General features: G+C 60.1%; 1 protein-coding gene across 12 annotated transcripts in view; it reads right to left on the reverse strand.

Moving 5' to 3' along the window:
- The window catches only part of RTEL1 (regulator of telomere elongation helicase 1), a 36,885-nt gene that overhangs the window by 8,215 nt on the left and 5,119 nt on the right, over positions 1-23,551 (reverse strand). For 5 of the 12 annotated variants that reach the window (XM_042979897.1, XM_042979893.1, XM_042979900.1 and 2 more), the window contains exons 1-16: positions 23,207-23,508; positions 22,824-23,073; positions 21,730-21,922; positions 21,340-21,433; positions 20,682-20,763; positions 20,435-20,495; positions 16,253-16,328; positions 15,304-15,388; positions 14,689-14,754; positions 13,420-13,660; positions 6,128-6,166; positions 5,982-6,060; positions 5,289-5,386; positions 4,648-4,703; positions 1,878-1,952; positions 1,725-1,806 (exon numbers count right to left, since the gene is read on the reverse strand). In XM_042979897.1, the coding sequence (XP_042835831.1) occupies positions 1,725-1,806; positions 1,878-1,952; positions 4,648-4,703; positions 5,289-5,386; positions 5,982-6,060; positions 6,128-6,166; positions 13,420-13,660; positions 14,689-14,754; positions 15,304-15,388; positions 16,253-16,328; positions 20,435-20,495; positions 20,682-20,763; positions 21,340-21,433; positions 21,730-21,922; positions 22,824-22,925 (1,429 nt within the window). In that variant the 5' untranslated portion in view covers positions 22,926-23,073; positions 23,207-23,508. Of the gene's footprint in view, positions 1-1,724; positions 1,807-1,877; positions 1,953-4,647; positions 4,704-5,288; positions 5,387-5,981; positions 6,061-6,127; positions 6,167-13,419; positions 13,661-14,688; positions 14,755-15,303; positions 15,389-16,252; positions 16,329-16,500; positions 16,759-20,434; positions 20,496-20,681; positions 20,764-21,339; positions 21,434-21,729; positions 21,923-22,823; positions 23,074-23,206; positions 23,509-23,551 lie in introns of those variants that run through there. The other 7 variants (XM_042979899.1, XM_042979898.1, XM_042979905.1 and 4 more) reach the window with 3 other exon arrangements.

Below are 23,551 nucleotides of genomic sequence, written 5' to 3' on the forward strand. Positions count from 1 at the left end.
CCGAGAGCAGGCAGGCAGGCTGCCATCACGTGCCCCTGGCTGAAGGGCACACCTGGAAAAGGAAGCGGAACCCAAGCTCTGCTCCAGGAAGAGGAGGGAGGGGCCGTGCTTCCCAGAGGCGGGGTCAGTGCTTCCCTGGAGGGGCGGGGTCGGCGCTTCCCTGGAGGGCGTGGCCAGCGCTTTCCCGGAGGGGACCGTCCCCCGCAGGCAGCGCCAGCGCTGAAGTCACCGGCAACAAGACAGTGGTGTCCGGAAGCAGCCGTTCCTAAAAGTGCCTGCCTCCTACTGGCCCCCAGCTGGGTCTGGAAGCTTAGGAAATTAAACCAGCACAAGCAGAATGACTTTAAATAGCACTCCAAAGTCCACACTAGGTCATGGGTCAGCAGGGCTGTTTCCAGAAAAGAACCAGTCCCCTCCTGGGGCCAGAGAAGGGTTTTCCACCTTCAGGTGGGAATCTGGCCCGAGATGGGGGGGGAGAGCGGGGGCTGGGTGCTCTGGCCTCTCCCGGCAGGGCCGGCCCTCCCCTTGCTCACGCACATCCTAGCTTCTGGGGAAGGTCAGCAATGAACCAGCTTCCCACAAACGCCCAACTCGGGGCGGCTATTTCTGAGAATTCACATGAGCTCCGAAGTACACAGGACACAGGGGACGCGACGCCCCGCCCCGCTGGCCGTGGATACCTGCATACCCTGCCCGTGTGTGAGCGCTCCCCCAGGGCGGGGAGGGGGGGCAGGCCCCAGTGCTGGCGCAAACTGCTTCCTGTGACCTCACAACACGCGAGGGTTGCGCTGGTCTCCCTGCCTTTCATGGAAGCTACTTCCTGCTCTGAGAGGCCAGGTGACCCACCGAGGGCACCCTGTGACCCTCCTGCTTGGCGCCAGCCTTGCCCACGGGCCCAGCCCCGCTCTTCCTGCTCGGCTCCGTGGGACGGCTGACAGCGGCATGGAAGGGGGTGTGCCGGCAGGACTGGGGGCTGGGCCCGGAACACAGGCCACCGGCCATGCTGAGGGGTGACCGGGACAGGACAGTGACCTGACCTTGGGACCCACTGCCCCAGACGTGTCTGGCAAAGCCCACTCCAAAGGCCAGGCCGCCTGGGGTGCTGAACTCTGCCTGGGATTGCCGGGACACTGGCCACCACCAGTGTGGACCACACCACACCACAGGGACACACACCTTGGCCAGGACAGGCCAGCCTAGCCTCACACCAAGAGCCACGGGATGCCTGACACAGACCCCATCCTCAAGAGTCACAAGTGGCCCCGTCTCCAGGACACGTGGAAGCAGGTAAGACCAGTAACAAACCTGGAGAGTGGGACGTGGGATCAGGGTAACAGAGGCAGCACCGGAGGGACCGGAGTGGCCATCACACACGACCCTGGGGTCTGGAGAGTGGCCTCGGCCTGAGCTGGCCCCGCACGTGTCCGCTCGGTGGGACGGCATTAAAGCAGCACACCTGTGCCGACGTGAATGTGCCCAGGTCTCCCCTCCCTGTGGGGTGGGGCACCTGGCTGTGCCCTCGCTCCACGGAAGCCCTTCAGGTGACTCTGGGTAGGCCCTGTGCCGTCGGCCAGCTCTGAGGCCCTTCTGTCTCCACCGGCTCTGTCTGGGTGAGCTGTGGGGTCACGCGGGGCAGGCTGCGCCCGGGGCGGGGGGGGGGGGGGCCGTGGGCGCTGTGCGGAGCTGGAACAGGGGAGCGCGGCCCCGCCCCCCAGGCACCATACCTTGCTTTCTGGCCGCCGTGGCGTTCCAGGCGTCTGATCGCCGAGCTGTCCTCTGGTGACTGGCATCAGGGTGGATGTGCACCTGGAGGGACAGAGGGGACAGCATCCCGAGACCCAGCCCCAGGGTCCCCCCGTCCCCGAGGCAGCCCCTACCTTGTAGGATTGAGAGACCCCAGGCCCCATCACAGAACTAGACACGCCCTCCGCAGGGTCTGCACTGAACACAATCTGAAAAGCAGACGTGGGGGACAAAGTCAGCAGAGACACGCTGGTCACACAGCGTACAGCAGGGGCCACCACTCCTGAGTCGCCCCCACACACGGGACGGATGCTCAGGGCATTGTCATCCCCTACCCTGCCTTTGAGCTCATGGCATCCCTGCTGTGGGACTCCAGGCCGAGGGGCAGGAGTCACACTTGCCCGTCCCCTCTCCTGAAGGACCCCACGGCGCCGGAGACACAGCCATCCCGCAGGGCCCCCTCTGTGGTAGCTAATCCATGTGCTCTCACAGGGAGCAGGCCTGGGCTGGTCAGGGAGCCAGAGGAAGGGACTCGGTTCACCCCCAGAAGTAAAAAGACAAAAGCGACCCCTAACTAAAATAAAGAGAACCGTACTCTTGGCCAAGGCAACAAATGGAGAAAAAGAGTCGAGAGATAACTTTGGGGAAGAAGGCGCACGATGCTGGAAGTTAACAAACCACGTGGCGGGACTGCTCAGAAAACCAAACGACTTTTACAATTAGAAGGAAAACTTAGTAAGACAGTACCAGGAGGCCGACAGAAACACCAAGAGTGCCCCAGGATGCCCTGGGGCCCAGCGGCTTCCTGTCCACGGCTTTGCAGGTGAGCAGGTCTCACGCCGCCCCAGGGCAGGCTGCACCTGCCCATCCCTCCTGAGGCTGCCTCTGTCTGGGTGGGCTGCAGACCCCCTTTCTCACACTACCTTGAGGGGATCTGAGTTTCGGGAGGTACGAGGCTCTACAGCCCGCCTGGGGGTGCTCTCGGTGCGGCCTGTGACATGGGCTACCTGTCTGGCCAGCCCACTGACCCCCTGCAGCCCGGGGCCAGCCCAGCACACCCCCTTCCCACAGGAGTCAGGTCTGGGAGGAGCAAGAGCCCGGTCACACTTCCTCCAGCTGGAAGGGACACACCAGAGAGAGAAGCTGGCCTACAGGCAGCACCGGGCAGGCAGGGACACGGAGCCATCTGCCAGGCCCACTGAGAGGGGCTGCCAAAAGAAATTCCAAACCAATGGGGTAGAGGTGCTTGGGTTCCAGTGAGTCTGCGGGGGAGAATCTGGGGAGGGGAGGAGGCTGCGTGGGACCGGGTTTGAGCTCAGGGCACCTGTGGAGGGGACAGCAGCCCTAGCCCAGCGCCCACTCATCTGCAGGGACCCTGAGATCAGTGGGGAGTACACGCAGGGAGCAGCTCAGAGGAGAGGGCCCGCCTGGCAGGAGTCTCAGACAGGGGCCAGGGTACCTGGAGACCCGACAGTCACAAGAGGCCATGGCCCCAGGCAGCAGTGGTCTGGAGCGCCTCAGAGAAGTGCTGGGAGGACAGCAAGGCAGGGCCTGGTACCCCAGGACAAACCTACCCACACTTCACACTCAAGGAGACGGAGCCCCAGGTACCAGATCACAGTGGCTCTGGGGGAGGTATACCTGCCTTTCCCTGGGCTGCAGGATCACCCACTCCTAGCTCCTCCTCCCTTCCCCCCCATCCCAGCCGGACCTCCCCCTCCTGGCCTCCCCCCACCCCAGTTGGACCTCTCCCGCTTGGCCTCCCCCCAACCCCAATCGGACCTCCCCCCACCCCAGTCGGACCTCCCCGCCTGGCCTCCCCCCACCCCAGTCGGACCTCCCCCGCCTGGCCTCCCCCCACCCCAGTCGGACCTCCCCCGCCTGGCCTCCCCCCACCCCAGTCGGACCTCCCCCGCCTGGCCTCCCCCCACCCCAGTCGGACCTCCCCCGCCTGGCCATGCAGGTGTGAAGAAGCACCACAGAGCACAGAGCCTCCTGTGTCTTGTTTCGGCAAGGACCACTAGCACCAAGAGTCCTCTTAAGAAAGGGCTAGCGAGGCCCTCGTCATAGGGTCCTTTTCCTCAGAAAGGGATGGTCCTCGACAGCTGGCCCGGCAGCCACTCGACTGAGGGAAACAGACCCTGGCTCGTCCACTTGAGCTGAGAAGTGGCTCAGCCAGACCCAAAGACAGCTAGCTGGACACAGGACAGCACCCTGGGGGGCAGGAGGCAGCCGTGTCCACAGGCCCTGAGGTGTGTGATGTCCCCACTGGTGGCCTGGCTAGGGAAAGGTGGGGTTTGCATGCGCCAGGAGGGGCTGCCCTCACCCCAAAGTGGATCCCAGAGGCCAGAGGCCAGTCTGGCCCAGAGAACATGCTGGCCGCGCCTGCCGACTCTGAACGCCAGCCAGCCCCATGGGCCCCACCTGGGCTCACAGGCATTGCCCAAACGCACTCACCCCTAGTGTCTGAATGCCTCCCTGGGTGGGCTGGCCCAGTGGCCAGACAACGGGGCTGGGTAGACAGAGTCGATGGCCTCTCACTCTGTGATGGACTCATGCTTTGACTTACCTCTGAAAAGCTGCTTCAAGAAATTACTTGAGAAAGGTGAGAGCGGACGGTGTGGCCACTAAGCCTGCCCGAAACCCAGGGGACCCCGCCAGGCCCCCACGCCCCCTGGCACCCGGGGAACCCACCCTGGACCTGACTTCCCAGAGCAGCCAAGCACGGCCCGCTCCCCTAAGGCCTCGCAGCGCACCCCCAGGTAAGAGGAGACACGCTTCAGGTGTTGATTCGAAGCATGTGGCGTGGGCGCCTTGGCCTTGCCCCAAACCTGGGAGAAGGAGGCACCCCTCAATCCCCATCAGGAAAGGAGACGCCGTACCTTCGCCATAAGCCCACCCTACCTGGATGATGTCTGAGAGCTTCTGCAGCCCCGCTGTGTTGGTGAACGGCCCCATACCTGTGGGAGCAGCAGACGCTGGCCATCCCGCACCTCTGCCAGGGGAGGCCCTGGACCCTCCGCCCTCAGGAGCCACAAGCAAGCTTGGCCTCAACCCAGTGTTGGTGTGGGGTGCGCCCTTGCGGGGGTGGGGGCAGTTCCCACACTGCTGCCAGAACGTCTCCGGGGGGTCGGTGGGATGAGAACAGGCTCTGTGCTCAAGTAAGGCTGAGGCTGCTGGGCCACCCCAGGGCCCAGGAGCACAGCAAAGTGACCGTCTGAGATGAGAGCAAGGCCCCACCCAGCAGAAGTGGGCCCACGGTGCAGCCTCTGGGTGGACACAGGATGCGGGGGGCTCAGGGGAGAGGCTGGCGGGACCCGTGGCTCAGTCGCCTAGCAGGTGCCTCACCACTCTTCCCCTCCGGGGCTGACCAGGGAACGTGCTTTACAAAACACATGCCCGTTGAACGGCAGCGAGGCTTCAACACCCCAGGCAGAAAGGGGGACCTGGGGGCAACGTTCCTGCCTGGGGGTGCAGCAGGCTACAGTCCTGAGTCAAGGCCAGTGTGGGGGCCAAGGTGGCCGCGGGGCCCAAGGGGGACTCACGTCCTGCCAGGTGCTGGATGATCTGGTCCAGGGAGTCGAGGATGCAGCCTTTGGTCTGAAAGGTTATCTGGGCTTCGGCAAACAGCTCAAAGATGTAGCTGCAGAGGACAGAGGCTCAGGCAGGGCCCGGGCCGCCTCCTGGGAGGAGGCCAAACTTCAGAGCCCTGAGTGTGAAGGAAAAGGCAAGGCCCCACAGGGCAGCTCTGGGAGGCAGGTAAGCCCTGCCGTCTGGGCCGTGAAGGCCGAAGGGCCTGGAGCAGCTGGGAAGCAAGTGGGAGTCCCACAAGGCTCTGAGCACAGTGTGACAGATGGGCTCAGGAAGAAGGCAGGCAGCAGTGCTCCAGCACATTCTAGAACATTCCACACCTCGAGAACCTGAGGCTGGATCCCAGCACAGCTGTCAATTGTGCCCTGAGGCAAGCTACAACCGGCCCCAGGCCACGATCCCTCACCTGCCTTTAGGAAATAAAGCCAGGTGCCCTGGGCTGCTAAGACCACAGTCCTGCGCACCCCGGCCAGCCATCCGGGCCTACGGGCGGCCGGAAGAGGAGGCTGGCGGGAAGATGCGCACAGAAGCTCCTCACTCTGAAGGGTGGCTGCGCTGTCGCCCAAGGGCTGGGCCAGAGCGGGAGAGGCCGGGGCCAGGGCAGCTGGGCACTGTAAGGAGAACTGGGCACACCCACTGTCCTTTACCTCCCTGGCTTGGTGACACCACTCTGGTCCCCCGGCAGCTCAATGGCATCGATGGCCCCCTCCAGGCGAAGCAGGATCACTGTGGGCAAGGGGTCATCAGGTGCAGCCCGCCCGGCCACGCTGCAGCGGGGGAGGGCAGCACTCACCCTTGAGCTTGGCGAGGTCTTCCAACTCCATGCGCAGCCCTGGGAGAGCGGCAAACGCACAGTCACTTTCTACCGCCACGCACCGCATCCCGGAGACAGGATCCGGGCCGGATTCCTGCCAGTTTCCCCAAGTCGTGGCGGTCTGGAGGTTCGCACAGACCAGTCCAACAGGCTCTGAACCCTTGCAGCCCGAACGCGGGCCAGAAGCAGCAGTGTGAGCTGGCGGTGTCTCACCTCTAGGGACACGGGAGCACACACGCACTCGGATGCTCGCTGGAGGCCCAGGACAACGACCCAGCTACAAAGTGTCCCAGCGCCCGCATCGTGGCTCTTGCGAGATCAGATCTCCCGCGAGAGGAAACCAGGGCTGCTTGGAGACTTGGCTGGAGCCAGATGAGGGACGGGAAAAGCGTGGACAGGTGAGGAATATCCCAGTCTCCCTCAAGGCCTGGCGGGGCCACGCTAACGGCCAAAGATGGGACCCTGAGTTCAGGGAGGATGAGGCTTAGAGCAGACCGTGTTGAAACACAAGTACCCACTGATGACATTAAAACTGCTGTCCTGAGGGGCGCCTGGGGGGCTCAGCTGGTTGAGTGTCCAACTTCGGCTCAGGCCACGATCTTGCAGGTCAGGAGTTCGGGCCCCGTGTCCGGCTCTGCTCTGACAGCTCGGAGCCTGAATCCTGCTCTGGATTCTGTGTCTCCCTCTCTCTGCCCCTCCCCTGCTCATTCTCTCTCTCTAAGAATAAATAAACATTAAAAAAATTTTTTTTCAACAAACAAAAAATCCCCACTCTCCTGAGGGGGACAAGGGACCAATAAGCAGTCGAGAATAAACTCCCAAATATGAAAATTGGGAAAATAAAGAAAAACAAAAAAACAAGCATCTATTCTGCTTTTCCTATAAAAACAATATCACCAGGGGCATCTGGGGGGGCTCAGTTGGTTAAGCACCTGACTCTCGATTTCGGCTCAGGTCGTGACCTCATGGCTTCATGAGTTCGAGCCCCACATCGGGCTCTGCGCTGACAGTGTGGGGCCTGCTTGGGATTCTCTCTCTCCCCCTCTCCCTGCGCCTCCCCATCTCTCTCTCTCAAAATAAACTTAAAAAAATTCTTTTTTAAGTTTTTAATTTCAATGATGTCCAATTTATCTTTTTTTGTGCTTGTTAGTTGGCGTCTTTTTTCCTAAGGTTTTATTTATTCACAAAAATCTCTACACCCCATGTGGGGCTCAAACTCACAACCCCGAGATGAAGCGTCACACGCTCTTCTGACTAAGCCCACCGGGCACCCCAGCTGGCATCACTTGAGACCACGGGCCTGTGTGCAGTCCCAGAGAGGGACACCGAGGGGAACGGGCCCCAGGTGTGGGCTGTGCTGAGCGGCCTCCTTCCAGGGAGGACGGGGTGGAAAGGAGAAGAAACCAGGGGCTGCAAAGAGGCCCCGCACATAAAGGGGCTCGCCTGGCGGTCCCGGCCGAGGGTCCTAAGTCACACACAGCTGGCGGGACGGGACAAGAAGGGCACTCTCCCAAGCCCGGGAGCCCCAGCACAGCCCTGAGAGAAACATCAGACGCATCTGATTAGGGCACACGCTGCAAAAGGCCTTATCAACCTTCCTCCCGACTGTCAAGGTTTTTCAAACTCAAGGAAAGTCTGAGAAACTCACAGACGAGAGCTGTCTGGGGCGGGGGGGGGGGGGGGGGGGGGGGGGGCTGGTGTCACGTGGTTTTCCGGGACAGAACAAGGACATCACATGAAGACTAAAGATATCAGCCACTCCACACCCACAGCACAGCCCTTCCCAGAACAAAATCCACATTCCTGAAACAACTGAAAAAGCCTTCAATTTCACTCCCGGAAGGAAAGCAAACGAACAGCACACCGCGGCCCGGTCTATTAGACCGGCAGGATGAAAAGGCCCAACGTCGCATTCTGTGGGCAAGGCTGTGGGGACGCAGACCTCTGCCCACTGCCGGTGGGAGTGCAAACGGTCCCCTGCCACCAGTGATGAGGGGCCCAGGGTTCAACAGCCCAACAGCATGCTTCCCTGTCGATAGCAGCCCCGGATCCTGGAGCTGACCCTGAAGTGCATGTGCCATGTTGCCCTCACGGCGCCGTTTGTGATCGGGGGTGTTGGGAACAGCCTAGATGCCATACAGACGGACATGGGACATCCACAGGGGACTCAGGCAGCCGAGGAGGAGGGAGCCTCTGCAAGGGGAGGCCTTGGCAGGGCATGCTAGGAACGAAAGCAGTAAGGTGCAAACACGCGTCTCCAAGGAGCACACGGCCCTGCGTGCAGGGGAGAAGAGGGAGGCAGCAACACACGCTTGTATCTGCTGCTTTCGTGGGGGAAATAAAGCCCAAAACAGAATAAACCAGAGACTGACAAGACACTTCTCGAGCAGACGATGACTTCTGGACCCACGTTAACATTTCAAATGCTCAAGAAATAGCAAAGGAGCGATAAAATCAACAGAGGGAGAAAAACGCGTAAGAAGTGAAATCTAAAGGAGAGCAAAGGAAGCGGAGATGATGATGAAACGACAGTGGCACAGGCACAGCCGAGCACCAGGGCACAGCATGTGGGCTGCACACCTGGGCCGACGACAGAACGGGTACGAGCGAGTGTTCGGCTCTGGCGAGGAAGCCTGCCGTTATCACGGATGCGTGAGCTGTTTAGAAACAACCGTCTGGGTATTCCAGGATAAAACAAGTAAGTGGACGACTGGGAAAAACAGAGGTCAGCTTTTTCCACTATCAAAGAAAGGATTGGGGGGGGGGGGGCACCTGGGTGGCTCCATCGGTTAAGCGTCTGCCTTCAGCTCAGGTCATGATCTCACAGTTTGTGAATTAGGGCCCCGCATTGGGCTCTGTGCTGACAGCTTGGAGCCTGCAGCGACTCCTCTGTCCCCCCTCTTTCTCAGCCCCTCCCCAACTTGCTCGCTCTCAAAAATAAACGAACGTAAAAAAAAAATTCTAAAAAAAAAAAAAAAGCCCCCACGTTTATAGCAGCACTATCAACAATAGCCAAAGTATGGAAAGAGCCCGAATGTCCATCGATGGATGAATGGATAAAGAAGACGTGATGTATATATACAATGGAGTATTAGTCAGCGATCAAAAAGAATGAAATCTTGCCATTTGCAACTACATGGATGGAACTGGAGGGTATTATGCTAAGCAAAATCAGTCAGTCAGAGAAAGATAAAAATATATGACTTCACTCACATGAGGACTTTAAGACAAAAAAAACAGATGAACATAAGGGAGGGAAACAAAAATAATATAGAAACAGGGAGGGGGACAAAACAGAAGAGACTCACAAATATGGAGAACAAACTGAGGGTTACTGGAGGGGGTGTGGGAGGGGGGATGGGCTAAATGGGTCAGGGCACTAAGGAATCTACTCCTGAAATCACTGTTGCACTAGATGCTAACTAACTTGGATGTAAATTTTAAAAAATAAAAAATACGATTAAAAATAAATAGACACATAAAAAGGATGGATCGGGGCTCCCGGCTGGCGACTCTTGACCTCAGGGTCCTGAGTTTGAGCCCCACACTGGGTGTCGAAATTACTTAAACAAATAAATAAAAACAAGACAAAATGGATGGGAAGACGGGGAGAAAGCGAGGATGAGACGCGCGGTGTCAGACAGACTGGAGCGCGTGCGTGAGCCCGCGACCCCGCACGCATGGGAAGGACGCTGCCCTGCCGCGCAGAGGAGCAAAGTCTTCCATGCGGGGAAATTCCAATTCAGAAATGAGCGGCATCCAGGGGTAAGAAGACACGTCATTTTGCAAACGTTACGGTAATCGTTACTTCAGAGACGAATCGCGAACGGACGGCACAGATTACTTCGAAATTACCAATGGAAGAGCGGAAACTTCATAGCAGGAAAATCCGGCAGTCGTCACTTACCGAGCGATCAAAGTTGGCGTCACCAACAATGCACACACAGACGTGCCGAGCCTCGTCTGTGATACAAGCCCGAGGGCACGGCACTTGTGGGCGGTCCTGAACGGAGTCACGAGGGCACATCTCACACGTCCCAAGTGCAGGGCGTCCAACGTAACTAACCTTTCTCTTCACAGGTATCTAGGCCACAGAAGAGGACATCTGTCCAGACCACAGCTCTCAGGCCACAGAGACACGGCCACGGCGTGGCTCCCAGACCACGACATTTCCTCTGGTTGTGTCTCAGGCTACAGCGAGGACGGCTGGACAAATTCTTGGCAAGAGTGCACTATCGATGTTGGTCTCCCGATCAGACCAAGGCCACACGAGAGTGTCCTTGTTCTTGGGAAACAAACGCTGAGATCCAGAGTATCGGGAAGGACGCACAAAAAGAGATCATCCGTCCACAGAACTCAAATAGAAACAGGAGAAAAACAAAAGATGATTTTAAAAACGAAGACTAAATCGGAAGGAAAACCAAAGTGGACGCCTGCCACGGCGACTTCAGAGAAACAGAAGGAGAAAGGGGGCAATTTTTTACAAGTCAGGAAAGACACAGGAAAGACCTTGAGGCAGAGGAGGCTCTGAACGCGTCCCCGAAGAAGAAAACCGGAGCCCACGACAAGAGCTGAGTACGGCAGGCCAGGACACTTCCGCGGACGCAGCCGCGGACGCAGAGAAGTCTGAAACCACATGTTGAGGGGGCACGTCGCATGGCGGACACTGAGACACTATGACAAAGTCACTGCGCTTTAGAGAGTTCTGAGAGGACACAGGACTTGAAAATAAAAATCTCAAGATAACAAGGTTTAAGAAAAACATAAGACCACCCATCCAGATAATCCACTTCTAGGTGTCCTTGCAGAGAAACACGTAGCTGTTCACTCAAACACACGTGCATTCGGGCGTTGAACACAGCTCTGATTCAGCAGTTCTGATGAAGGGAAAATGTGAAACGGGTACAAACGGGCAGGGCTCCATGGGGGCAGACAAGCTCCTGTGAGGCTCAGGGACCTGGAGCCCGAGACCAGCTCAGGGGGCCTGCAGGGCCGCACCTGTCGTCATGACAACGCCACCCCTCAGCATGACACACAGTTTGCCTTTCCCCTCGGACAGACCGGCCTGGACGGACTTGGGAGACCTAGAAGACGATACATCTGTGTCGCCCGGCGTCGCCGGCACTACCTACAGCAGCAGCGGGAAGTGAACGCAGCACGTGATGGGCGGCACCGCATCAGAGCAAAAGCAGAAAGTTACGGCCCAGCTACCTCTGACAAAGCCAGATTATTAAACAGATCTTTTTAACCGTAACACAATGCCACTCTTTCGATTTTTAAAATACAGTCGTTTTTTAAGAAAAACGTTCTTGGGGCATCTGGGTGGCTCAGTCGGTTAAGCGTCCAATTTTGGCTCAGGTCACGATCTCACGCACAGTTCCTGGGTTCGAGCCCCGCCTTGGGCTCTGTGCTGACAGCTCGGAGCCTGCTTCGGATTCTGTGTCTCCCTCTCTCTCTGCCCCTCCCCTGCTCGTGCTCTCTGTCTCTGTCTCTGTCTCTCTCTCTCTCTCAAAAGAAAGGAAGGAAGGAAGGGAGGAAGAGGGAGGGGAGCAGAGAGAGATAAAGAAAGAAAAGAAAGGAAGGAAGGGAAACAAAACATTATTTGTGTTAACATGCCACGGACTGACCCACGTTCTATAAAAAGATCTGTTCAATTCCTAACCCTTGGTCTCTGTGAGTGTGACCGTATTTGGAAACAGGGTGTTTGCAGATATGATCAAGTTAAGATGAGGTCACTGTGCACGACGGTGGGTCCTACTTCCGTGAACGGTGTCCTTACAAGAAGAGGGACATTTGGACACAGACACACGGGAGAGAAACCCGCGTGAAGACGCAACGGAGGCTGGAGGCTGGACAGACGCCCCAGACGCCTCAGGAGCCGACGTGTGGAGCCGACGTGCGGGCCTCAGACTCGGGCCCCAGGGCGGGGGCGGGGAGAGGGGGGTCCTGTTGTTCCAGGTCGCCCGGCTTATGGCATGTTGTTACGGGAGCCCTGGAGCCTCACGTAACGCGTAATGGCTCGTTACTCACAAGAACAAATACATCGTTGTGACCTGTTTAGTCTCCGTTCGTTTAGTTTCCATTTCTAATATAGTAATCATCAATAAACATAACTCACGGGAAGACGAATCAGTAAGGTTTCTTCTTAACTTTAACTTTTTTAGGTTCAAGTTTTCATTTCCTTATTTTGGGAGGGAGTGTGCGCGTGAGTCAGAGAGGGGCAGAGAGACAGGGAGAGAGAGAATCCCAAGCAGACTGTGCACTGTCAGCACAGAGACCGATGCGGGGCTCAAACTCATGAACCGTGAGTCAGACACCTCACTGACTGAACCACCCAGGCGCCCAGAATTCAGTAAAGCGTTAAGAACATAAAGGTCCAAACCAAAACATTTGAGAACTTCTGTGCCAACCACACGAGCGCCGCTTACGAACCCTCCGTCCATCGGCGCGGGGCTGTGGGCGAGCCAGCGGAGGCCTGACCGAGAGGGCAGACGCTGGTGCCCTGGGCAAGAAGGGCGCATGGAGCCCGCAGGGGGGCCTCTGCTCCCTCTGGAGACTGTTCAGTCTCCGGTCGCAGAGAGGAAGCTCCAGCTGCCCCCGCCGGCACCCCGAGCCCGACCGCAGGACGCAGCAAAGCCTCTGGAGACGCCGCCGTGCAGAGCGCAAACGTCCCAAACCTCTAGCAACCAGGCAGGGGAGGTGCCTACGGCAGAGCGGTCCTGCTGTGACCTTGTCAGCCGCTGACAGAGGCCGCGGAGCGGATCCACGCCAACTAACCGTGGCCACCACACACGTGCACGTCCAGCACAATTACCCTCGTGTTCAGGAAAACACCGGGAGGGGACTGTGAGGAGAGTGAGCCTCATACGAGTAACGCTAGCGGGTCTTTGATAAATGACGTACTTCACAGTTAACACGTGCAGTTTTCATTTTTATACAGTGGAGTCCGTACCGCTGGGAAACTGTGGAAAGGTCTTCAGAGAATGAGGGAACGGTCAGCGGGCACCCACCCCCTGCTCCGTGAAGCCCCAAGACCCTCCTAGCATAATTCATCTTGGGGCGCCTGGGGGCCCAGTCAGTTAGGCGTCCGACTTTGGCTCAGGTCAGGATCTCACTGCTCACAGGTTCAAGCCCCACATCAGGCTCTGTGCTGACAGCTTGGAGCCTGGAGCCTGCTTCCGATTCATCTCTGTCTCTCTGCCCCTCCCCTGCTCCGGCTCTCCCTCTCTCTCGCTCTCACATGTAAAACGCTGAAGAAAAAAGCAGTTCACCTTGTCCCCAGACGACTGAAGAAGGCGCTGGGACCGGAGACCACCGGGCAGCCCGTCTCGTCTCTCGTCTCCCACCTGCAAACTCACCTGAGGCGGCAGAGTCCGCACTGAAGTCCAAGTGGAACTCGCCCTGCTGTGCCACCTTGGTCTGCTCCTCCAAGACCTGGTCTATGGCGTCCAGTCCAGAAGCCACGTCATGGGGGGTCAGGTCGAAGGATGCCGACTCCTCACACATCTTTTCCTGAGAGACCAGCAGACACGCTACAGCCAAACGGGGCAGGGACTCGGGGGTCCAGGAAGCCAAGGTGCGGATGAGGGTACAGGAAGCAGAGCCCCCCCCCCCCCCCCCGCCAAAGTCCCCCCTCCACGGTCTCTAAGGCCAGGTCACAAACTGGTCCAAAGACGGCCATCCAACCACACGAGTGTCTGAAACTTCGTCAGCAGAAAATTTCCCATTAGAATATAGATTTCTGGGGGCACCTGGCTGGCTTAGTCAGAAGAGCATGCGACTCCTGATCTGAGGATTGTGAGTTCAAGCCCCAAATTTGGTGTAGAGATCACTAAAACAAAATAAACTTAATGGGTGGCTCAGTCGGTTGAATGACCGACTTTGGCTCAGGTCATGATCTCACGGTTCGTGGGTTCTAACCCCATGTCGGGCTCTGTGCTAACAGCTTGGAGCCTGGAGCCTGCTTTGGATTCTGTGTCTCCCTCTCTCTCTGCCCCTCCCCAACTCATGCTCTGTCTCAGAAATAAACATTAAAAAAAAATTTTTTTTTAAATATAGATTCCTGGTTTTCCTCAAAAGTTCTATCCGGCCCACTGGACCTATCGTCCCCCATAACAACGCCTGGAACCAAGCAGAAGCTTGAGAGTGGCCACCACTGTCCCAGGACGCAAGGCTCCAGAGCACCCAAGTGGCCTTCCTCCAGTGCCCTGGCCAAGGCCAGCCATTCCTGGAAACACAGGCCCTGAGTGGGGGGTCACAGGAACGTGTGAGGCAGGGTGCAGGTGAGAGAGAAGGGCCAGGAGGTGGCCTCTTTGAGCCGAGTCTGGTTATGGCCACCAACGGGGAGCATCAGGCCAGGCGTCCACCGAGAGACAAAGAGAACAAAACAGACGGGAGGGGGGTGCTGGGGGGGGATTCCAGGTGGAAGTGGGCCACGGGGCCGGCCGGTGTGCCTCGCCTGGGGCTCGGAAAGGTCTGCGCTGCTCTCCGCAGGAAGGCGGCAAAGGAGAGGTGTGGCCAACGGCCACCCAACTACTCACCACATTGTGAGCTTCGTCGAAAATCACAACCGTCCCCTTCAGGTCAATGCTGTGCGCCCGGCGGCTCTGCACCAAGAGGGGAAGGACGCGGGGCTGGAGCCAAGAAGCACGAGGCAGGCAGGGGTGGGCCGGCCCTCCCCCTCCTCCCCAAGCGTCACCACCGCACCGCCGGAGCCCCGGGCAGTCCCCTCCATTCCACCCACCCCCCGCTGAGCTGGACTTCAGGTGGCCCTTCCGGCGACACACACGGCACGAGGGAGCAGGTATGCGACCCCACACCGCGCTCGCCACACAGCCGAGGTACGGAGAAGGCGCAAAGCGGGGCTCGGCCTAGCGTTCCCTTGGGGTGGGACGGGGTGACGTGGGTGGGGTCTAGGACTAGAACGTCTGTGTCTCCACTGCAGCTGCCGTTTCCATAAACAAAGTGCCCGTTTTAAGTGTGTGGTTGGGTTTTGACAGACGCGAGCACCGCGGCTACTGTAGCCACACCCGCCTGCTGCCCTGAGGAAGGGCCTAGTCTCAGGAACTGAACGAGCAAAGGCCCCGCCGGCCCCTGTGAGGCCAGGGACACCCGCTGACGTCAGCACTCGGCAGCCACGCGAGCAGACGGCTCACCTTGGCGTCCAACAAGTAGTTGTACGGCATGAAGATGATGTCAGCCTGCTGCTTCAGGTTCCGAGATAGGTAGTACGGGCACAGCCTGTGGGGAGCAGGGAGGTGGCGCCGTGAGCACCACAGAGGGGGGACCGGGTCTCTGGAGGGGCTCCTGCTGCGGGGCAGGCGTGAGGAAGGAGCCCTCGTGCTGCACGGGGCCCAGACAGGAGCCGGAGCCTGGGGACGGTGGGAGGGCCCACAACTCACACCTGAGCCTTTGACCAGGGACTTCGACTGGGTCACCGATTGAAAATTCCACATAGACAGGGGCGCCTGGGTGGCTCAGTCGGTTAAGCGTCCGACTTTGGCTCAAGTTACGATCTTGTGGTTCGTGGGTTCAAGCCCCGCATCGGGCTCTGTGCTGACAGCTCAGAGCCCGGAGCCTGCTTTGGATTCTGTGTCTCTCGCCCTCTGTCCCTCCCCTGCTTACGCCCTCTCAAAAATAAGTGAATGTGCGTTAAAAAAAAATTTAAAGCAAAAAAATAATAATAATAATAAATTTCTACATAAACAAAAACCCCAATGCTATTCCTGGGTACAGAGCTGAGGCAGTCAGAAAGAAAACGCTGAACCCCATCTTAGCACAACTTGGAGCCCTGAAGCCGTAAGAGGCTGATACATACGGCAGAGAGGCAAGCATGTTCTGTGGAAACGGGCCAAGTGGGGAGGGCAGGTGCGCTGCCCACCGGCTGCTGGAAGCCACAGTGCGTCCTCCAGGAGGCCAGAGCTGCCCGTCAGCACGGCGGTGACGGCTTCCCTGCCTGTGCTCCTCAGAGACGCTTCCGTTTTTCACACTGAGCAACTGTTAGCTTTATGACCAGTCGAGGCAACGAGGACCACGGCTCATGGTGTCCTGCCAGAACCCGCCCGGAGGACGCGGTGGCTGCTGCCTGGCTGGGAGGGGTCTTACTTGTGCTTGTTCCCACTTTTGACCAGGTCTTCAATGTCCAGGATGGAGGTAGTCAGCTCCTGCTCCAGGCTCTTCTCTGGGGAAAGAGGCAGGAGTAAAGACGTGTCCTCAGGCCCACTGAGTCCCCGCAGACCCCAGAGGGACGCCCAGAACAGCACGGCTCCCACATAGTGAGCAGTGGCCACGGCCACCCCAAGACTCTCCCTCAGGGCAAGACGGGGGCACCCCCACCCCCGCCAGGGACTCACCAGAGAGAACTCCTGCCCTGTGAGCCTGAGGGTCACCTGGGAAGGACCCCAGACCTTAAGCGATCCTTAAGGAGCCCTGCCCTGTACCTCAGAAGGTGGCTGCTGGCCTGAGACTGATAAATAGGAGAGGGGACCCCTGGGAACTTGGGGGTTACGGGGCTGGAGGGGGTGCACAGCCCCACAGCCCGTCACCACCATCCCAGACACTCTCGAGGCCGTGCCCTGGGGGCATCTGTCTTACTAGTAGGCTTCAGTCTGGCACCAAGTTGCTTTCTCTCCCCGCCCCCACCCCCAAATGTCAACAGTGCAGGAAGCACAGAGTAGAGGCAGGGCAGACAGGAAGGATGGGGCGCCCCGAGGCAGAACCCACCTGACAGACCCAGGGCCCCTCCCTCGGGATAGCAGCCCATAAGCACCACACCCTGCTGGCTGTCCAGGTGGCCCAGGGCAGAAAGGTGCTCCAGAAGGGGCACAGGACCTTCCCAGGGCCCCAGGAACCCTCTGGGGAGCTGCTTTAACCCGGCCGCTCGGGAGCCCTCGCCCAGGCTGGCAGGACCAGGGCTCTCCTCTAAAAAACACCCGAGGGCCCCAGGGCAGCCTCCTGTGGAACTGGGCTCCTGGCTCCCGGCCCCACTGTGGCAGGTACCAGGCCCAGTCCACTGCAGAAGCCGGAACACAGTGACCCAACCCCGAAATGGCCCCAGGGACAGCAGGGAGAGAAGCTGCAAGCTGGCACCGCCATAGCAACAGAGCAGCCAACCACAGGCTCTGTAGCAGGCCAGCCCGGAGCCCGGACACCTTCCTGGGGCAGGGGTGTGGGTTGTGAAGGGGTCCCAGCCAGCGCGGACCCCGGCACGCAGATGCTGCGGGCGGCCAGCAGGGCCCTTCGCCTGCTTCCCCAGATGCAGGCCAGGCAGCACTCCGGCTCTGCACCTCTCTTCCTCCTACACGTGCCTCTCCCCCTCTCAGACCCCTCCTGCAGTCTCTGCTCACTCTCCCCAGAGCTGGGCAGCTTCTGGGAATGCCCCCTCACGTCCCACGGCAGGGCAGAGGAGGCTGAGACATGGACCTCGGACAGGGCGTGCGGCAAGAACCAGAGCAAAACGCGGAGGCTGGGGATCAGGGGAAGACCGATGGAGGCTGGAGCCAGCAGGGCAGATGGGACGGCACCCACACTCTGCCGTGCAGGGCCGGGGAGATCGGAGGGGGGTGGTCTGCAGCCCAGAGGACCAGCACACGCCAGCGCCAGCATTGACTCCGCTTTGGGCTGAAAGTGCCCCGCAGCTCCCACCACCCACCTCTGGACTCCTGACGCATCCCTGCTCCAGCACCCACCAGACAAGGTAAGGGATACTGCAGGTGGAGATGGTGCAGGGGGGGACAGTGCAGGGGGGACGGTGCAGGGGAAGACAGTGCAGGTGTGGATGGTGCAGGTGGGGATGGTGCGGGGGGGATGGTGCAGGTGTGGACAGTGCAGGTGGGGATGGTGCGGGGGGGATGGCGCAGGGGGGGACGGTGCAGGGGGAGACAGTGCAGGTGTGGACAGTGCAGGGGGGATGGTGTAGGGGGGACGGTGCAGGGGAAGACAGTGCAGGTGTGGATGGTGCAGGGGGGACGGTGCAGGTGTGGACAGTGCAAGTGGGGATGGTGCGGGGGGGATGGCGCAGGGGAGGGACGGCGCAGGGGAGGGACGGTGCAGGGGGAGACGGTGCGGGGGGGACGGTGCAGGGGGAGACGGTGTGGGGGGGACGGTGCAGGGGGAGACAGTGCAGGTGGGGATGGTGCAGGCCTGGATGGTGCGGGGGGGGCGGTGCAGGGGGGGACAGTGCAGGGCGAGACGGTGCAGCTGGGGACGTTGGGGGGAGGACGGTGCAGGTGTGGACGGTGCGGGGGGAGACAGTGCAGGTGTGGACGGTGCGGGGGGAGACAGTGCAGGTAGGGACGGTGGGGGGGGGACAGTACAGGTGTGGACAGTGCAGGGGGAACAGTGCAGGTGTGGACGGTGCAGGGGGGATGGTGCAGGTGTGGACAGTGCAGGTGGGGGTGGTGCGGGGGGGATGGCGCGGGGGGGGGGACGGTGCGGGGGAGACGGTGCGGGGGGGACGGTGCAGGGGGAGACGGTGCAGGTGGGGATGGTGCAGGGGGAACGGTGCAGGTGTGGACGGTGCAGGTGGGGACGGTGCGGGGGGGACGGTGCAGGTGGGGACGGTGCAGGGGGAGACAGTGCGGGTGTCGTCGGTGCGAGTATAGACAGTGCAGCTGAGAAGAAGTGCAGGTGAGGGCTGGAGAGTGGAGAGCTGACCCACAAACAGCTGTGGGAAGGTGGCGGGGACAGTTCCATCAGGAGCTGTCAAAGGTTGTGGCACGTGAACAGGGTACCTGCACGCCACCCTCTTTGCCTGGAATATGGGGAGGGAAGTCAGGGCGGCCACAACAGGGTAAAACAGAGAGGACGCCATCAGGCCTCACGAGCCTGTCTGCAGTGCCCACGCAGAAGCAGAACTGAAGGCGGAGGGCTGTGAGCAAAAGGTAAGTAAGGTCATGGGGAAACGATGCCGTCAGAGCGACCCCAACACCCACAGCCCTAACACAAACAAGTCGGTCAGCAGTCTCCGAACCAGGGCCAGAGCCGACACCGGGCCACGGGGCCAGCGGCTGCGCTCGTCTGAGTCCCCCGTAGGCCAGGCTTGTGCTCGCTGCCGTTCCAAGGGTCTTCGGTGCCACCAGACCAAACAACACGGCAAACGAGAAGGTGGCGCAGAGCGAGCTCCGGGAACGGGGCCCAGGGATGGCAATTACTGGGGGGTGGGGGATCCCCGGCTCCCGCCCCCAGGAGCAAGCGTTGCCCTGGCATGCTGGGTGCTCCAAAGCACCACCACTGTCTTGTGATTGCTCTCGGGCCCATGTCGCCTCTGTGCCAGGATCTGAGTCCCAACCCAGAGGCAAGAAACAGGGACCCCCCCCACCCCCCACCCACACACAAGCCACAGAGCTCTAGCTGCAGACAGGAAACTGTAAAGGCCACACCCCAAAGAAGCCCCTCTGCCATTGCTTTTGGTTCCAGAAGTCCTTGACAGGTGTGAGGGGCAGCCCCACCGTGGAAAAGCAAAGATCTGACAGATTTGGAGTCAAGGGCACCAGCGCCAGCCCTTCACTCTGGGCCCAAGGAGAGGAAGCAGTATGCACCAAGGCCGTGGGCACCTGCACATGCACCCATCGAGCCACACTAGGGCCAGCTGTTGTCATGACCCTGTGCCAGTCACTTCAGCCACCTCTGGGAGAGGCTGCCCACTCCCCGACACAGCACCAAAGGACAGAGCACTCCCAGGACTCAGGGGAGCCACGCTCTAAGGACACATGCCAAAATCAGAAGGAAAAGCCGGTGGAGTTCGGGAGACCACGTAGAAGCTTCCAGAACCCCCTCCCCGAGCTAACTCCCCCAGAATGAGCCGAGACTACGTGTGAAATGCTATCTACCGGGAGGCTCGCCAGAAGCCCAGCGCCCAGGGCTTTTGCTGGGGGCTGGTCACGTAGGCAGCCCTGGCTGGAGAGCACCCCAATTCCAGATTCTGCTCAGCATAAACCATGTTGTTTGCACCAACAGTTTAGGCCCTGAGAGCCCCTACCAGGGAATGGTGAAGCCCTGAAATCCCAGTTCCCAGACCGCAGCAAGGCCAGCCTTGCCAGGAGGTCCCTCTGGGATGGCGGCGTCTCCCGCCCCGGCGTATGAGCCGTTCTGCACACGACCCAGGGCAGGCCCGCGGCCAGGAGACAGTGCTCGGACCACTGCCCCTCGCTGAGCCCCCGCGGCCACTCTGGAGCCCGAAGGGGAGAGCCAGCAGGCCACGAGGCCTAAGAGGCTGCACGTGCTCCAAGCCCACCTGGCTGTATGCTGAGCGAGCAGCAGGAGTGGCTTCCACGAACCCCCTCTCACCTTCCACGTTGTTGTAGAAGTGACAGGAACGACTGGCCACCTTTTTCCGGCACAAGTGGATCTGGGAAAAAGAGGGAGCGGGCCCGGCGGGCACGTGGTCAAGAAAGGACAGCGCACCGGGCCAGCCAGGGAGCACCCTGCCCGATGTGTGGAGAGTGAGTCCTGTTCCAGCCCTGCCCCCACCAGCTCTTCACCGGGCTGTCCCGCGCGGGCACAGCCGAGGGAAAGAGCCACCCCAGGAGCCCACCTGCATGTGGTTACTCTCCTGCTTCTTCACCTCGGGGTGGATACACAGCTGCTCCCGGGAACCCAGCACACATACCCTGGGCCTGGCAGAAGAGAGAGCCGTGGGGTCCAAGAACCAGAGGGCACCAGCCCCCAGCGCCATCCGGCAGCAAGAGCATGCGCTGTGGGGGGCACGGCGGGAGACAGAGCTCACTCACAAGAGGGAGTGGCTGGGGCCAGAGCGGACCCCAGGCTTGGGCGGCACTCCCTCTGCTGCATCGCCCAGAGTGAGCAAGGAGACAAGGCAGGGGAAGCGGGGCAGACGGAGGAGACCCCACCTACTCTGTGCTCCCCCACCCAGGAGGCTGGGGCAGGACGCCAGGACCCCCGCAGCTGTGCAGGGCTCCGACAGAGGCTGAGCCGCCCCCTTCACGTGCCTGCCACGGTGACCCGCGCCCGCAGCTGACACCACACGGCTTTCCAGGACCTCAGGCTGCCGCTAACCCAGCCGCTTTCTCATAAGCAGTGGGCAGCAGGGTCAGCCTGGCCCGCACACGGCCCTGGACGCGGAGCAGACAGTACCCTCCGGGCAGGGTCCAGGCAGAATGCCACCATCAACCACCTGGCCAAGGCCAACCCCCCGTAACTCCGAGGCAGGGGTGAGTGCCGCCTGGCCCTACCGGTAGGAGGTGCTCCGAAGCTCGCTGATGACCTGAGTGAGCTGCGAGTGGGTCCTGGAGGCATAAATGATCTTTGGGACGTCCGAGTAGCAGGCTGCCCAGACACAAGGAAGCAGGGCAGGTCACAGTTCCAGCAGACAATGTTCTCGCAGGCTGTTAACCCAAGGGCACGTGGCCAACTCGACCCTGCGCACCCAGCCCCGGGAACGAGCTATGTGGCTGGCCGCGGTGTGAACACATGGGTCCGACCTGAGGCTCACGGCCAGATGCTGGGAAAGAACGGAGCAGCTACGATGCTCCTTGTTCAGCCCTGCACCAGAGCCTCACCTGCCCACTCTGTCCCCGCGTTTCTTCTCTACGGAGCCCCAGAGCGGCCGAGAGGAGCCTCACCTGTGCTGTCCCCATCGGAAGCGGCAGCTCCCCAGGACAAGGTGTGATTGACAAAAAGCCCTCCCTGCGCCCTCTCGGCGATCTTGCGGGCAGAGATGGTGTCACGGAGGTGCTCCCGCCAGGCCAGCGTGGTGCAGAGGAGGCACAGTGTCTTCCCTGTGCCTGTGGGGCTCTCCAGGATGCCATTCACTTTCTGAACGGGGTCAGGAACAAGGTCACGGGGAAGCAGGGAGAGGCAGTGCAGACCACACCGCCCACCTGACACTGGCCTGGGGCAGTTCTGTGCAGGCAGAGCCCACCCAGCAGGTGGCGAAAGGCCTGGGGAACAGTGGACAACGGGACAGTGCTTCCACTCTCAAACCAAAAGCCGAAAGCTACCGGGTTAATTCAGCCCTCATTAACAAACAGCTTGCAGAACATTACCTAAAGTATTTTTCCACGTAACATAAGTAGTAAACTGACTAATTAGGTTCCGAGTCTCGAGACAGAAGACTGTTCTGCGACTTTGCATGCAGACGTTCGCACTGTGTGAACAGAACCTGACGACCTATGTAGACCTGCATGGACAGGCGGGAGCCCGAGCCACAAACCCGGAGACACACAAAGGCACATCAGCAAAGCTGTGCCCCTCGCTCCCGGGACTGGGCACCAGGCTCCTCACTGCAGGAGTCTGTGTCCAGAACAGCAGTCAGGAGCCCCTCAGGGGCTGGGAGCTTCAGGAGGGTGTGAGAGAGCCTACCAAGAAAGCCAGCAGGAAGCAGCCCGCACCCCTCCAACTTTCCTGCACACCCCTGGGGTTTGAAGACCTTCCAAAATGACGGTTGGGCACTGACTATCCCTCCATGTGGAAATACTTCCCCTGGATCCTCAAGTGGGCCTCAGGGTGCTCCCAAGCCTATGACCTCACAACTATCCTTCGGAGTGAAAAGTGTCTTTTTCCGCCTACTTCCCTATCGTCTTTCCTAGAACCCCAGCCCCATTTATGACTGAGTCCTGTATCCAGAGGGAGACCTCATTCCCAGCAGGGCCCAGCAAGAGTGAACAGGAAGGTGGACCCACTCCCAGGGCACAAAGCCCCCCATCTGCAGCCGTACCTTCTGCAGACACTCCAGCACCTTGCTCATGTACTCCTCCTGGCATTTGTACGGCTGGAAGGGGAAGTCCACTGTCACGCCATTCAGGGCTATCTTGGGCATACTGGCCTGTTCTCAGGAAGGCACTGAGGCTGGCTGATATGCAGGCTGTGAGACAAAACCCCTCCGAACATCTCAGGATCTCCGCCACTGCGGGTAAGTGATGCCAGCCAGCGGCGCTGGGACGTGACCCTGCTCCCAGCAGGAAGCCCTATGGCAGAGACGGCAAGACTGCTTATGGCAGGCCTTTCTGGAGTGCTAAGCCACCTCACCTCCCCCCTGCAAGGTCCAAGGCAAGCCTGTGATGTCCTATCATAAGGAGCTCGGGAAGATGAGGAACCTACACGTCAGCCCTGCTTCGTTCTCCCGCCCCGCGCAGCTGGGTCCTGCTCGGGGAGAGTCGGCCAGACACACAGAAACGACGAGAGCTGGAGCCCGGGGGCAGTCCCACAAGCTCCGCCTGCAGTAATTCACTTAGCGCCAGCGGAGCTGGAGAGGCCAGACCCCCGGCTTGGGCCGGCCTCAACGTCCAGTCCCAGTTTCGCCTGGACACTGGGGCTAACGGACAATTCACGTAAGCACCGAATGACGGCCCTCCCTGCAGAGCCCGGCCCGCAGGGGAACCACCGCCCGCGAACCGGCTCCGCGCGGCGCGGGGCGCAGGCCACGAGAACAGGAAAACTACCGGC

This window comes from Panthera tigris, chromosome A3 (genome assembly GCF_018350195.1).
Source record: "Panthera tigris isolate Pti1 chromosome A3, P.tigris_Pti1_mat1.1, whole genome shotgun sequence".
NCBI lineage: Eukaryota > Metazoa > Chordata > Mammalia > Carnivora > Felidae > Panthera > Panthera tigris.